At 42.4% G+C, this 16,867-nt stretch overlaps 1 protein-coding gene across 1 annotated transcript in view; it reads right to left on the bottom strand.

Annotated features, from left to right (window-relative positions):
• Positions 1-16,682, bottom strand: part of CMYA5 (cardiomyopathy associated 5) — a 103,885-nt gene extending 87,203 nt beyond the window's left edge. The window contains exon 1 of the mRNA XM_031666273.1: positions 16,458-16,682. Within this exon, the coding sequence (XP_031522133.1) occupies positions 16,458-16,606 (149 nt within the window). The 5' untranslated portion in view covers positions 16,607-16,682. The remainder of the gene's footprint in view (positions 1-16,457) is intronic.
• Between the last annotated feature and the right edge of the window lie 185 nt (positions 16,683-16,867).

The following is a 16,867-nucleotide window of genomic DNA, read 5'->3' as shown; positions in this document are numbered from 1 at the left end:
ATCATTCCTGGCCCTATTCTGTTCAAAGATGACAATTCTTGCAGTGGGGCTTTAACACTCGTCATTCAGGACCCTGAAATGTATTCAAATACTAACAAGAAAGCTTTAACATTTTCTGACAAGCCATACCAAGAAAATTAGAGAAAAGACACCAGTGAGGATAGGTGCAGTCCACACTGGAGTTCACACCTAGTTTCGATTTAAAATTAAAACAAAGCAAAAAAAACAAGAAGAGTTATTTGTGCATCTAGGAGTGCAGCTCAACTAAGGATGCAGGGTAAGGAGTGCTGGCTGACGAATAGCATTGCTAGAAATGGCAACATGAACCTAGGAAACAACTCATGTTCAGGGTACTAGTAGATGATAGGGAAGGGACAGAAGAGGAAACTGACACTCGCCCATGTCCCACTCTATGCCAGGAACATATGATGTCCTTGTGCATCTCCATTCTCATTTACCTCCACATGTACCTGTGAAGCAGGTAGCAGTAACTACTTCTTTCAGAGTCTGAGGTTCAAAGAGGTCAAGTGGCTATCAACAGTATATTCCAGAGAACTGCTAGTATTCAGTTCTCCAAGAGAACTCCAGTAGAGATTGAAAGAAAGTCCTAGACTCTGATTTGTGAGATCAAACTGAGATTGAGATTGATCAAGACCTTTTCTCTACCAGCTCCTGGATGGTATATGCTTAAGTTGGTGTTAGGTCACTATAGACCTTTCTTCAGGTCTGTAACTCTGTTCAATCAAGTTTAAAACACTTGCAATGGGAAGATGTGTGGTTGGGAAATAAAAGTTCTTTCAAATCTGAAGCAGGTTTTTAAAAATTTTCTGCAGGCATGTTATGGTGATTAAGGGCTAATGGTAGCTTTGGGTTTCACCGCTGGGGTTACTGATGTCCAAAACATTCCTGATTGTAAAAAAAATACATATATATATAGTATTTCTGGACATGTAGGGCATAACTCCAGTTTTAGGGGGTTCTTTTGGCTAGCTCTGGGTTAGAACACATGTGTTGCCAAGGCCTGCAAGAGAAAATTTTTTTATCTCTTCTTATCTTTATCTTATCTTAGCTTATCTTATCTTATAGAGGCTGAGTCTCACTCTATCACCCAGGCTGGAGTGCACTGGCACGATTTGCCTCACTGCAGCCTCTGCCTCCCAGGTTCAAGCAATTCTCCTGCCTCAGCCTCCTGAGTAGCCGGGACTACAGGCGTGTGCCACCACGCCCCACTAATTTTTGTATTTTTAGTAGAGACGGGGTTTCACCATATTGGCCAGGCTGGTCTTGAATTCCTGACTTCATGATCCGCCTACCTCAGCCTCCCAAAATGCTGAGATTACAGGCTTGAGCCACTGCACCTGGCCAGGAGAAAATTTTTTTAAAGCTGTTAGAAATGTTAAGAAGGGGTTAAGGCACTTGTGGTGATAAGAAAGAAACTCTTTTAGGCTAGCTTAAATAGAGGGTCTTTATTTTAAAGAAATAGAGACTTCTCATAGGATCCAGAGGCCAGAGGTATATCCAGGCCTCCCAGTGAAGGGGAAGCAGGAAAACCATCAGGAGTCAAGGGAGCTACTCTACCTCTGATGTGTCAATTTGGCTCTGGTCTCTCCTTGTCTCTGCAAGTATTTTCTCTCTCTCTCTCTCTCTCTCTCTCTCTCTCTCTCTCTCAACATGGCTGTCCCCAAATGGCACCCTCAGTAACAGAAAATTATTTCCCAAAGAGATTAAGAAATCAACCAAGAACAAAGGCAGGGACTCCTGGCTTTCAGAAAAGTTATTTTATTGCTTTTCTCTCTTCTAATCTCTATATCCAAGAGAATTAAAATAAAGGGGTAGGAAAACTTCTACTTGTTGGCATGACTTGCTTTGATAAAGGATGGAGCCTCTCCTGGGTGATAGGACCAGTTGAAATGGCTTTCAGACCCTTGAACACAGGGTATGATCATAGAATTCTGGTTGCTCTCACTTTGGGTGAACTGTTTTAAGGTTTTAGAAACACACTTGAGTGTGATACAGCATTCAGACCCACAGTGGGGGTCACACCCTTTGCCTACGGATTGTCACCTCCCCACCCTTCTACACTCTGGGATTCCTGCCTTGACAGATTGTTTTCATTTAGCATTAAATACCTTTTTTTTTTTTCCTGGACACCATCTTAGACACCAAATTATGCTCAGCAATTTTAGCTAATATTCTTCTTTACCGCATCTTGGGCAGTTTGGACAGTTTCACAGATGTACCTTTAGAATTTTTTTTTTTTAACACAGTCTCATTTTGCTGCCCAAGCTGGTGCAATCACAGCTCACTGCAGCCTTGGCCTGTGGGTTCAAGCGATCCTCCCACCTCAGCTTCCTAAGTAGCCGGGACTACAGGCGTGCCCCACCATCCCAGGCTAATTTTTTGTAGAGACAGGCTCTCCCTATGTTGACAAGGCTGGCCTCAAACTCCTGGGCTTCATCGATCCTTCTGCCTCAGCCTTTCAGTGTTGGGATTACAGGCATGTGCCACCATTTCCGGCCCTAGAATATTTTTTGACTGATAGAAAAATTAATAATTTTCAAGAAAAGATCAAAATAAAGTTGACTAGATCTCCAAAAAGTTGAGAAACGTCCTCCAAGCCCCTCTTCCTAAAGCTAACTAAAGAGAATCTCTGCCTCCATTTCCAACTTACCAGAGAAGAAAATGTGACACTACTAGAATCTGATTTCCCCCCGAACCAGGGTCATACATACACTCTATTATAGCCCACCTGTGAGATGGTGACAATTCTCCAAAGGAGGATTACCCTAGGCATACAGACCAAAAGGCTTTAGAAGGAATTAACTTCCTGATAATAGCAAACAGTGACAGGATTTCAAAGGAGTTTTGAAACCCCGAAGCAGAAATAGCAAGGTGTGTAAGACAGGTCATATCAAGGCCAGAGTGAAAGGCTTCTTTGTTCTTACTGTAAAATGGAATGTCCATGCTGGAATAAACAGGGAACACTCAGATTCAGCTGGTATTTAATGGGGGAAAACTTCAACCTCATATGGTTTTATCTGTTCACTGATCTATGTTGTATTTTCAATTCAATTTCCTTGGGAAATATTAACCAATTTATTCTATTGCTTAAACAAAGTGTTGTACATCCACAGAAATAGCAAAATATACTGCATCCTGTGTTAAATGATCTGAGGGTCAGGTAACAAAATCTGAAGAACAGCCTAGCCTGGGGCCCCTTGCTGATCCAGCAGACATCTGACATCCAAAAAGACAGTTGAGCAAATTCTCTCTCTTCCCACTTGGTGGATTCCCCACCTTGGGGGTCCTGAGGAGACAGAACTGACAGCACTAGATACTCTCCTAGTGATGACCTTCACGTCCGTTTTTAGACTGACTCGAGAGCTACTGAGGAAACAAACAGATGTGTAGCTCCTTGTTCTCTCTGGCAGTAGCAGGAGTCCCAGTTGCTGCAATATGGAACTGCTGGTGTGGATGTGGCAATAGCATAAATTGTGACATCTAGTGCCCCAGCCATGGCAACAGTTTACTCACCAGATGATTTTTTAAAAACTGCTTTATTGTGGTATAATTCACATACTATAAAATTCACCCTTTTAAAGTGTACCAGTCAATGGCTTTTAGTATATTTACAGAGTTGTGTGATCATCACCATAGATAATTTTAGCACATTTTCATCACCCCCAAAAGACACCCCATTCCCCTAAAGCATCACCCCTAATCCCTTCCACATCTCCCTTCCAGCTCTAGGCAAACACAAATCTACTCTGGGTCTCTGAAGATTTGCCTATTCTGGACATTCCATATAAATGAAACCATACAATATGTGTTTCTTTGTGTCTGATTTATTCACTTAGCATAAAGTTTTCAGGGTCCATTCATGTTATAGTATGTATCAGTACTTCATTCCTTTTTATGGCCAAATAATATTCCATTGTATGAATATAACACTTTTTTTTGAGACAGGGTCTTGCTCTGTTGCCCAGGCTAGAGTACAGTGGCAGATCATAGCTCGCCGTAGCCTCAAACTTCTGGGCCTAAGCAACCTTCCCATTTCAGACTCCAGAATAGCTAGAACTATACCATGCTCAGATAATTTTTAAATTTTTTTGTAGAAACAGGGTCTCACCATGTTACTCAGATGGAAATGATCCTCCTGCCTTGGCCTCCCAAAGTATTGGTTGGGATTACAGGTGTGAGCCACTGCACCCAGCCCACATTTTATCTCTTTTTTTTTTTTTTTTTGAGACGGAGCCTCACTCTGTCACCCAGACTGGAGTGCAGTGGCAAGATCTCAGCTCACTGCAAGCTTCACCTCCCGGGTTCACACCATTCTCCTGCCTCAGCGTCCCAAGCAGGTGGGACTACAGGTGCCTGGGACTGCAGCCACCACTACAGGTAGGAGTACAGCCACCATGCCCGCCTAATGTTTTTTATTTTTAGTAGAGATGGGTTTCACCATGTTAGCCAGGATGGTCTCGATCTCCTGACCTCATGATCCGCCCACCTTGGCCTCCCAAAGTGCTGGGATTACAGGTGTGAGTCACCGCACCCAGCCTCTTTATCTCTTCATTATTTAATGGACATTTGGGTTGTTTCCATTTATTGGCTATTATGAATAATGCTGCTATGAATATTAATGTACAGATTTTTATGTGTACAAATGTGTTCATTTCTCTCGAGTACATACCTAGGAGTGGAATTGCTGACTCATATGGTAAGCCTATGTTTAACTGTTTGAGAAACTGCCAGACTGTTTTCTAAAGTGGTTGTAACATTTTACATTCCTACCAGTGTTATATGAGGATTCTGATGCTTCCACATCCTCTCCCAACATCTGTCTTTGCCATCTTAGAAAGTATGAAGTGGTATCTTATTGTGGTTTTTTTTGTGTGTGTGTGAGATTTTAATTAATTTATTTTTATTGATATGTAATAGCTGTACATATTTTCTCAGTACATGTGATCATTTGAGACATTTATATAATCCAGTCAGAGTAATTAGGATATCCATTACCTTAAACATTTATTTTTTCTTTACCCTAGGAACATTTGATTTATTTTCTTCTACACATTTTGAAATGTACAGTCAATTAATGTTAACTACAATCACGCTACTGATCTATCAAACACCAGGTATTATTTCTTCTAAGTGTATGTTTGTTTGTTTGAGACAGAGTCTTGCTCTGAAGTGCAGTGGCGCAGTCCCGACTCACTGCAACCTCTACCTGCTAGGTTCAAGTGATTCTCCTGTCTGAGCAGCTGGGACTACAGGCATGCACTACCACACTCAGCTAATTTTTTTTTTTTTTTTTGTATTTTTACTAGAAATGGGGTTTCACTATGTTGGCCAGGTTGGTCTTGAACTCCTGGCCTCAAGTGATCTGCTTGCCTCAGCCTCCCAAACTGTTGGGATTACAGGTGTGAGCCACTGTGCCCAGCCCTAAGTATATATTTGTACCCATTAATCAATCTCTCTTCATCCCTCCCTCCCCGCTACCCTTTCTGGCCTGAAGTAACCACCGATCTACTCTCTATCTTCACGAGATCTTTTTTAGCTCCCAATGAGTGAGAACATGTGATATTTGTCTATCTGTGCTTGGCTTATATCCCTTAACATAATGATCTCCAGATCCATCCACATCACTGCAAATGATAGAATTTCATTGTTTCTATAGTAGAATAATATTCCATTTTGTCTATATATCCCATTTTCCTTATCCACTCATCCATTACCAGACACTTAGGTTTTGTTGTGGTTTTAACTGGCATTTATCTGATGGATAATGATGTTGACCATCTTTTCATGTGCTCACTGGACATCTGCATATTTTGTTTAGAGAACTTCTACTCAGACCCTTTGCCTATTTTTAAATTGGGTTGTCTTTTTGTAATTGAGTTGAAATAATTCATCAGAGCCGTTTCGAGGCATAGTTTGAGGGGCTGTTCCTGTTTAATGACTAGTTCTCCAACCTTCCCATGATTTAGGAGCTACCACCCAATTTTCTGCTTAAATTGATCACAGTTTACTTCTATTGCAAATCCAAACCCTAACTGGTGAAGATTCTGGAACCCAAGGCAGCACCCCTCACCTAGAGAAAATAACTTACATAAGGCTTTCCTAGCAAAATGAAACCTGTTCGGTGGCAGTGTTGTCACTGAAGCCTGGGTTTCTGAATTCATGATTCTAAAGTGTTAAACTACGCAAACTCAGTCAAAGGAAACTTATGAGATTGACAAGTGAAACTGTAGCAGGTTGAGCAGCAAGTATCAACTGGAACAGAAAGAGAAAGAAAAATCTAGGAGTGGTTGCCGTTTCTTGCCATTTTTCTCTAAGGTAAAGTAGACCACTGATTCCAGTCAGTTATTCAGATAATAAGGTCTGATATTCAGATGCCAGCATTCCTCTCTCGGGCTTGGCTCTCCAGCCACAAAGGCTGTATTACCCTGCATCTCCCTGCCCACCTAGGATGGTGTCCAGGGACTCCACTAGAATTTTCTTCCAAGGAGTCAAGTATGTAAATGCACTAGGGGTCCTAACTCTATCAATGCTTTAACTCCACGTTTGGTTTTCAGGCAGTTCTAGTTTATATGTCAATACGGTTAACTCTGTCCATGCTTCTCTTCCCCTTCTGTATCGGATTCTCTGAGGAGTCAGGGAAATAAGAATGTCACCCCCTCCTGCAGTTATCAGTGACTGAGGCCAAGAGTTTGTAGCCAGTTTTCTGCGGTTTCCTGGGTGATACCCTCGGTTCACTCCTGTGAGCAGGACAGACTGAGGCACAACTGTAGTACCCAGTGTGCTCTGGGTGCCCTCTCCTCTTCTAGGCACCCACTTCCCTCTTTCCACTTTCTAGTATCCTCTTCTCCCAGGAGAGTAACCTAGATCCTGTATTTGAAAGGACTTATTAAAAATGAATTCAATCTAAAGCAGATGCTGATAGGCTTAAACTATTAACCCTTTCAAAGCTGTCTGCATTTCCATTAGTTATTCATCTCTCTCTATGGACTTGCATTTTGCCAGATCAATGACCACTGCTCGGTTTTCATTCTCCATGCCTTTTATTATCCTGGCATGAGTATAATAAACAACAAGACAATTTGTTAGGAGGGTGGTAATACAAGTGGTGTGCATCAGACAGAAGGAACTGAGATCCTAGGGATAAAATGTTATGGTGAACCCCAACTACTCATGCATTCAACATCTCTTTCTTTCTCTCTCTCTCTCTCTCTCTCTCTCTCCCTCCCTCTCTCTCTCTCTCCCTCCCTCCCTCCCTCCCTCCCTCCTTCCCTCCCTCCCTCTCTCTCTCTCTTTCTTCTGTTGTTGTTTGAGACGGAGTTTCACTCTGTTACCCAGGCTGGAGTGCAGTGGCGCCATCTCAGTTCACTGCAACCTCTTCCTCCTGGGTTCAAGCGATTCTCCTGCCCCAGCCTCCCGAGTAGCTGGGATTACAGGAGCCCGCCACCACACCCAGCTAATTTTTGTATGTTTAGTAAACATGGGGTTTCACCATGTTCTCCAGGCCGGTCTCGAACTCCTGATTTCAAGTGCTCTACCTGCCTCGGCCTCCCAAAGTGCTGGGATTACAGGCTTGAGCCACCGTGTCTGGCCACAACCACCATTTATTAGGCACCTACTGTGTAGCAGGCACTGTGTTCTAGCTGTTGACAATGCAACAGAGAAGCAAGGCCCCTCCCCTCATGGAGTTTCTATTCTGGTGGTGGCAATAACAAATAAATTTCAGATAACGATAGGTGCTATGAAGAGCAATGTGAAATAATGAATAATGTGACCGTGAAAGACATGAACGGAGTGAACTAAGCCCATGCGGCAGGGCAGTTGAGGAAAGCCTCTTTAAGAAAGTGTCATTTGCACCAAAACCTGAATAGTGGATTTAAAGAAGCATTCCAGAGAGAGCAGACAGCAAGAGCAAAGACCTGGATGGAGGAACAGGCTCATTAGCCGGCTGGCTGGAGTGTAGTGAAAATGCAGTGGCATGAGATGAGCTGAGAGAGGTAGACAGGGGCCAGTCAGGGAGAAAGTGGGAAAGTTGTGGTAAAGACACAGAGAGGCAAAGTATCCTGCCCCACGTCACATAGTAAGTGGCACAGCCAGGATGATAATCTTGGTCTTCTCAGTTCTATCAGGTGTTTGTTTTTTTGTGTGTTTTTTTTAATGCAGTGTAACCTGATTTATGCCCAAAATAGTGATGGATGACTAGGGGATTTATTGAAGCTCTTCTTGGAGCTCCCAAAATTCTAAGAAGAGCTGAAGTCAGTTGTCTCAATCTCTTCTCATGCCCTCTTGGGAAAAAATAAATAAATAGAAAAACGTCAAAGTTCATGACCCCAAAACTAATATGAATTGTCTTTTAAACAGAGAATCTGAATTTTATACATATTATGGTAAATAACTGTTGCAAGTTTGTTACATGATCCCATACAGCATATAAGGAAGTTATTTTGGTGCTACTATCTTTGGCCTTATGAAAATGCAATCACACTGGATTGCCTAATATCTATTTTTAAACATAAGATCTACTCTCATTATTACACATCAGGAAACTTAATATTGCTAAGATGCTGGTCAAGATTAGCTACTATGCAGATTTTTTGAGTCTTTGATGCTTTTGCCTTTAAAAAAGTTTGAATTGAAATGATTATTTAAAAATAGCAAAATTGTACTCAAATATAAAAGAAATAAATTGGCTAATAAAAACAGGTGTGTGTAATATACATATTATGTAATCTTGAGGTGAGCACTGAACTGATGATGGCTCCAGCACGGGCCCTGCCAGTAGACTGGGGTTAGAATCCTAGCTGTGCTACTTACCAGCTGTCTGAAATTAGGTAAATTACTCAGTATGGGAATGAAAACAATGCCTATATCACAGAGCTATTGTAAAAATCACTCAAAATAACAAGTGATAGTGCTTGGAAGAGATTAGATGTTCCTTGACTAAGTGGTTTCCCTCCTCTTATCTGGGCCTCTGTTCACTCATCAGAAGCATGAGGGTAAGGGAGATGACGTCTGAAGTCCCTTCTAGGATAAGAGTCATCAGCAGCCAGGCTGTCTTGCCAGACTCTCATTACAGGACAGTGAAACCTTTCGTTGTAGGCAGATGGAGAAGGACTAACAAGAGGGACCAGAGGCTCACTGAAAACTCCCAGGGAATGAGCAAGGAGGCTTCAGAGACTGGGACTTAAGGGTCCTAGCAGGCCCCTACCTCAGCTCCCAAGGTCCAATTCATTGTACCAATGCATTTGCTTTAGCTAATTACTTAAGAGATTATTTATTTAATACCTGTCCTTCCCAGAGGCTAAACTTTGATGATTAATAACTTTACCTGTTTTGTTCACTCCATGTTTATATTGCCTGGCACACAATAGGCCCACAGTAAATATCTTTTGAATGAATAAGTCTCTTTTCTTACAGTAAATACATTGTTTTTTGTTTTGTTTTTTTTTTTTGAGACGGAGTTTTGCTCTCTTTGCCCAGGCTGGAGTGCAAAGGCGTGGCGTCAGCTCACTGCAATCTCCACCTCCCGGGTTCAAGTGATTCTCCTGCCTCAGCCTCCTAAGTAGCTGGGATTACAGGCATGCACCACCACGCCCGGCTAATTTTTGTATTTTTAGTAGAGATGGGGTTTCACCATGTTGGCCAGGCTGGTCTCGAACTCCTGACCTCAGGTGATCCGCCCATCTCGGCCTTCCAAACTGCTGGGATTATAGGCATGAGCCACTGAGCCTGGCCAATAAAAACATTTCTTTAAATGGAAGAAATTAATTTTATTTATAAATCAACAATTTAAGTGCCCTTGTGAAATCAGCCATTAAGAGGAAATTTGTAATGAATGTAAATTTCTCTAAGTTTTTTTTAATCAAAATTGTATATATTTATGGTATACAACAGTGAATGTAAATTTCAATCTTGCAAGTGAATTTTTCTTAAAAGGAGGCATACTTACATGAAGAAAACACATTAACAGCTCCCTGAGAGGGCTCTGAGCATTTAGTTTGGTGGACTGAACGGTAGCATCAATTAATCTTCCCACATATCTTGGACTTTATCAGATTAGGCTGAAGAATTTTGGAACTGAATCCACTTTGGTTGTCTTAACAGAAAAATTTTCTCTGAGCAAAAAGCAAAGTCTATTCTTATTTTTCCATCTATGATCTGGCTGAAGGATCGGTCTGGGGGTGACTTTCTGACAAGTCACAGAAGGGGGCACTGATGACTGCAGACACCTTAATTGAACAATCCTTCAGTACTTGTCAATGTTCCCTCCAAGCTACTGTCTTTCCAGAGTCACTGGGCATTATCAATCCCTGGTAAATGAACTGGCAACAACCAACAAAAGTCTTACCTGATCTTACAAGTTCAATATTCCAACTCAACTTGCTTCTTGTAGAAGTCGGGAAGACTTGCCCTTGACTCACACACTCATTTATTCATTTATTTATTCACACCATTCACTTATCCAATCAACAAATATTCTCAACCCTAAAAAATCCTGAGATGATTCTGGATAATAACAAGAAAGTTTAGACAGAGCAGCCATTAGCAGCACAAGAGCTGGAACCAGGAACTAAAGGAATACCTAACCACATATTGTGCCTGGAATATCTTTCTGCCCAACTGCAGTGTCACTCTACAGAAATCTTTCTAAATCTCATTTTAGGAAGAATGTCTTTGGATATTCCTCTGTTAATATCCTTAGTGTAGTGCTTATGATATTACATTGAAATTAACCGCTTCCACTCACCAGACTGAGCTGCTTGAGGGAAAACAACCATGTCATCCAATCCTCTTTGTGTCCCTGGTATCCAGCACAGGGCCTGGCATATAGAACTTACTACCAACGCAGCAGTTCTCCCGATTCCAATGAAGCTAGCAGATTTCTAGGTATTATCAGACCTGCATTGTCCAGTATGATAGCCACTAGCCACATGTGGCTATGAAGCACTCAAAATGTGATTAGGTAGGATGAATTGAGACGTGCTATAAGTATTTAAAAAACATCAAATTTCAGAGACTTAGTACAAAATAGTGTAAGATATCTCTAATAAGTTTTTCACTGATTACATGTTGAAATGGTAATACTTTGGATATTGGGTTAAATGATTACTAAAATTCATGTCACTTGTTTCTTTCTACTTTTTAAAATGTGGCTATTAGAAAATTTAAAATTAAATATGTGACTCATCTTATATTTCTATAGGCTAATGCTGGACTAAATCAAAGGTTATGTTCATGTACAGCCACAACCTGTCTCTTGTACTTGATTCTCTGAAGTCATGTTGGTAGGAAGGGGAATTTGGCTTAATGACTAAAGAAGATTAGGTTTTCATTAAGCCTGTTTTCAGAATATCCAGGGAATACAGACTTTTTTTGTGTAAAATTTTATCAGTATGTCCTACATTTTTTGGTAAGTTTGCCTTTTTAAAGAAAAAATAATGATAATTCCAACTCTTGCTGTGTTTGACTCTTCGTTGAGTCAAAGTCCTACCAAGGACATGTAATATCCATGCAGCCAACACTTAAATAGCTCTTCAGTTTCTGGCTACAAGTGACTATGTTATCTTCTATCCTCCCTCAGCCTCTGGCATCCTGAGCAGTCACCCCTCCCATTCTGAGCTCTTTCCACTGACCTCAGAAGAAGGCTGGCTCAAATAACACACTTGTCAAAACACCTAGGTAAGCACATCTGTGGGAGACACTATATAAATAGATACATGGAAACAGAGTGCTCTGTACTGATAACGAAAACCATTTACAAATTCCCTGCACCTTCCAAAAGGTTGATTTCCTACAAGGACTCGTTAAATGTGAATGTCACTAATAATTTTAATTCTGTCAGCTTAGACAGACCTGTTTTATAGAAGCACTGGCAAAGCTGCAATTGAAGGTGATTTTTAAGTTTTGGGTATTGCTGTAGCAAAAATCCTCTGTGCTTAAATAGAGAAACGAAAATTGATCAACAGAGAATGACCCAAAATAAAAATGCTGAAAAGTTTCTAAGTGATCTGTGGGAAAGGCTGAAAGAGTTGGCTTTCACTGGTCTACAGGAAGATAAATACAAAAATAACAGTTGTATTTACTTCTGTCTCCTCTCTATACAGGAAACCATGAGTTTAAAACATTTAACATAGTGTTTGGCACATGGTGTTTAATAAATATTAGTAAAATGAAAATACAAATGTATAGGTGCTTATTATTTAAAGGAATATTGCAATCACTGTGCTTTCCTTGTTTTTTTTTGTGTGTGTTTGTTTGTTTTTATCCAGACTGGTATAGTAGACAGAGCATAGCTTCCAATTTTATTCAGAATAAAATTTAAAGTCCTTACCATGGGCTACAAAGCCGTACATGATCTGCAACCCAACTATCTCTCAGCCTCGACTCTGACCACTTGCCCCCTTACCTTACTCTGTTCCAGCATCCTGACCTCCTTGTGCTCCTCAAATAAGACACATATCCCTACCTCAGTGCCGTTGCACCTGGTCTTCCCTTTGCCTAGAAACTCATTCCTTCAGTATCTGCTCAAATGTCACCTCATCAGAGAGGCTTTCTTTACCACCTCATTCAAATACATCCCACCCGTTTATCCTGCTGTTTCGTCCTCATAATGTATTACCACTTGACATACTATATGTTTTATTTTTTGTCTCCCCAAACTGGAGTGAGTTTTAACAGGGCAGAGACTTTATTCATTTTGTTCACAGCTGTATTCCTTGTGCCTAGGAAGTTTTTGGCACATTGTAGGAGTTCAATAAATATCTGCCAAATGAATAAATTAATGAACATTAAACTGGAGTCCAGACACCTGGGGTCTACTCCTAATTCTACTCCAAAAAATTCTGTGACAGACCGGGCACGGTGGCTCATGCCTATAATCTCAGCACTTTGGGAGGCTGAGGCAGATGGATTGCTTGGGCCAAGGAGTTCAAGACCAGCCTGGGCAACATGGCAAAACCCTGTCTCTTATAAAAACACAAAAAATTAGCCAGGCCTGGTGATGCACAGCTGTAGTCCCAGCTACTCAGGAGGCTGAGGTGGGAGGATCACCTGAGCCTGGGTAGTCAAGGCTGCAGTGAGCCATGATCATGCCACTGCACTCCAGTCTGGACAACGAGAGTGAGACCCTGCCTCAAAAAAAAAAAAAAAAAAAAAAAAAAGGTGTGACTTTGAACAAACGACTCCTGACACTCAGTTTCTGAATCTAAAGTCAGACCGGTTGGGAACAGATACTTCTAAAGCCTCTGCCAGCTCTAAAATCCTGTGGGTTTTATAATCTGCCTTTCACAAAAGTTCTCTGGTGAAGTTTTAGAAACACAAAAATCTTTTTTGATATCCACAAACTACAAGCACTGTGAGGCACTTTATTATGATTCAAAACACCGCTGCAATGATGAAGCCTTCTCCAACCCTTCCAGGTAGTATGGATCCCAAGACTTTGAGGTGCCTCATACACACCTTTTCTTCCTTAAATCTCTTCTAACAGCTAATGACATAATTATGTTTTTCTGTTTCCCCAACTAGAATGTAAACATGAGGATGGTAATGGATTCTTAGTTATTTTTGTATCCCCAGCACCTTGCATTGTCTATGGCAAATACTAATAGTAGGCACTCCATGAATGTTTAGTGAATGAATAAATACAAAGTGAAATAGGATCATTATTTATACTGAAAGCTGAGACCATCTCTCCCTTCATGGATGAACAGTGGGCAGAAGGTAGAGCCTTCCTGCTAATAATGACTCATCTGATGGAATAAAAGAAACTAAAGCTTAATGGCAAGCTACTAAGAACCAAGCACTCCTCCACACATTCACATAATTTATGCAATCCTTACGACAACCTGATGAATTAGGAATTCATATTATTTTACAGATGAGAAAATTGGGCTCAAAGAGGACAGAATTTGCCCATTATAGAACAACTAATAGGATTCACAATCAGGCCTCTTGATGCTATATGTCACATTCATATCACTGGATGATATATCAGGATAGTTCTCTGATCCAATATACATGGTGGTGTATGTAAATGATGAGCTTTCCTGCATGACAAAAGCATTTTATAATTAAAGGGAATTTTTCCTCAATTCAGAAAGATTACTGTAGATAATTATATATCATACCTGAAAGGGTAAAGGAAAGTTTACAGATTACTTTGTGCCTTTTGAATTTTTAAAAATAAAGATTTGTAAACCAAAAATAAAATTCTAAGCCCCCTGACTGTCTGAACGGACCCCTCCTTTCAGCAAGGGCATTCCAAAGCTAACCTGAAAAACTCACTCAGGCCATGATGGGTGGGGAGATGGAACATGCCTCACTACATCCCCCTCCCTTTTGGAATTACTGATAGAACAACTCTTTCAGTCTGATAAGAAACATTTACAATCTATTCTCTCTCAAGCCTGGAGGCTTCATCTGCATGACAAAACTTTGGTCCCAACATCCCCTTATCATAACCCAGACATTCCTTTCCACTGATTCCAAGTCTTAAGAGAATAACTTAACTCTTTCAACCAATTGCCAATCAGAAAAAACTTAAACCTACCTATAATCTAGAAGCCCCCACTCCCTTCAGTTTTCCCACCTTTCTGGACCAAACCAATGTACATCTTACATGTATTTGATTGAGGTCCCATGTCTCCCTAAAATGTGTAAAATTAAGCTGTCCCTCAACCACCTAGCCACATGTTCTCAGGATATCCTGCAGGCTGTGTCACAGGCCACTGGTCACTCATAGTTGACTCAGAATCAATCTCTTCAAATATTTTACAGTTTGACGCTTTTTTGTCAACATGTGCTTTTCCTAAATCCAGAAGTTTTGCTGACTTCCTGTTACCCTTGTCATCTAATAAAAAATAAATTGGATGCTTTTTCCAGGCCTCCATTTTCCATATTCCCTCATGTTTCCCTCCACTCTATTTATTCTGACCTCTTTACCTGGTGTCCACCTTACTGTCTGTAGTCAGAGCAGGCTGAAGTTTACTGCAGACAAATCACATCCTTTTCTGAAGGCCTTGACCTTTGTCAAATGGCAATACAACCCCAAAGTGGTGAATTGTCAGCTGCTCACATTTTAGTGTAAATGAGTTTTCAGATTCTCTTGGTTGTAAATGTGGTTGGGCAAGGATATGAGGATCCCAGACAACACTAAGGGAAAGGTTATAAAAGCTGGGGTTGACAGACTTCCCCTTCTCAACACTGCCAAGGGATCACAGGTCCCCTGCTCCCTGATCCACTCCCTACAGGTGCCTTCTCCTCTGCTCTTCCTGTTTGTAGTCCCTGCCCACTACTTCAAGGCAGCTCCAGCCCAACACTCCCTCTTCTGCCCTTGCACAGTACCCACCGTCCTTCCCTCCACCTCTATATAGCCTCACACTCCCCATGTTAGGGAAACATTTCCCCATAGGGGAAAAAGTTAGGGGAACTTTTTCCACAAAGTCCTTGAGGCCAGGGACTGTGCTTGCTTCCCACTTGGTAGTTGCTTGGTAAACATGTGACATGCATTCACGACTTCTTGCCTGACCGTCCATCCTCCCCAATGCCACTCTATGGGCTACTTCTTCAACATCGGCTTTGCTGGCTTTGATTAGGTAAGCTGGGCGTTCTGAGATGGTTCACACCCACCTGCCACCTTCAAAACCTTTCCACTGTTACCAACAGACTGAAGAAGAGACATCACTGACTGACGCACAGTCAGGGAAAAAACCCAAAACACATACTCAAGGAGAACCAGTGAAGGTAGAAGCAAATCCAAATAGAGATTAGATGATCTCTATTATTCTCATTTTAGGGCCTTCTTAAAGAAAGGGACAGAGGGTGGGAGATCGAAGGGTGGGAGGCGCATCTTTTTTACATAGTATTACTTCATCACATTCACGGAAACTGATACTTGGGACCAGGAAAAAAGAAGCAGGACTTGAAGAACATGGATTACTGAAACTCATGCTTCTTTTCCCCCAAAGAATGTATGGGCCTTTGTATCAAAATAAGGTCACCTTATTGCAGCCTAGTCCAGTGCTAGGCCGCCGGGGAGACCGCCATTCATCTGAAGGTACCAGTGCGCCTTCACCGCCTCCACCCCACCCCCTTCTCTAGCTCAGGATTTAGCGATTGTTCCTGTGCCTTGGGCCAGATGTACGCGTTCCAGCACATTTCGGCAGTTAGGCAGGACCTAAGTAAATCCTCAGGAATAAACAAGAGCAGCGAGTCACAAGGAGCTGGGGGCGGGGGTAATGAACTCTGCTGCAGGCGGGCCTGTCACTCCAGCTGACAGCGAGCACCTTCACCTTCAAGTTCTTTTAAACGGCAGTGCACCCAGAGAGTAAGTGCCTAGCTCGACGGAAACGAACCCCAGAGCTTAAAAACTTAAAGCAAACAAGCAAGGGAGCTGCTAGCTGCCCTGCAGGCCCTGGGCCGAGGAGAGAGGCTCGCGCTACCTGGCGTCCGGCTCCTCCTCCGACTCCGCCGCCGTCTCGTCCTCCTCGCCCTCCGACTCCTCCTCTGTCTCCAGCTCCCGGGTCGCCTCCTCGTCCCCGTCGGAGCCGAGAAAGCTCTCGCCAGCGTGGTTGCTATCGCGGCTCGCCATCGCCTCTCCCGGGCCGGGGCCGGAGTCGGAGCCGGAGCCGCCCGCGCCGCGCCTGGTGTTCTCCCTCCGACTGCTCTGGCCCCTGCCCTCCCAGCCCTGCCCCTGCGGGGGCGGCTCGGGTTCCAGGCGCCGGGGGCGGGCGAGCCCCGCGACTTTAAATAGAAGGCGTCAAAGTTTCGCCACCAAGCTTCTGGGGCCCGGGCTCAGCTTCTCTTCTTCCCCGAGCCCTCCCCCGCCCCCGTTTCGCCAGATCCCTGGAGG

This window comes from Papio anubis, chromosome 5, assembly GCF_008728515.1.
Source record: "Papio anubis isolate 15944 chromosome 5, Panubis1.0, whole genome shotgun sequence".
In the NCBI taxonomy this organism is placed as follows: Eukaryota; Metazoa; Chordata; class Mammalia; order Primates; family Cercopithecidae; genus Papio; species Papio anubis.
Note: the sequence above shows the minus strand (reverse complement) of the source record. Positions and strands in the feature narration are given on the sequence as shown.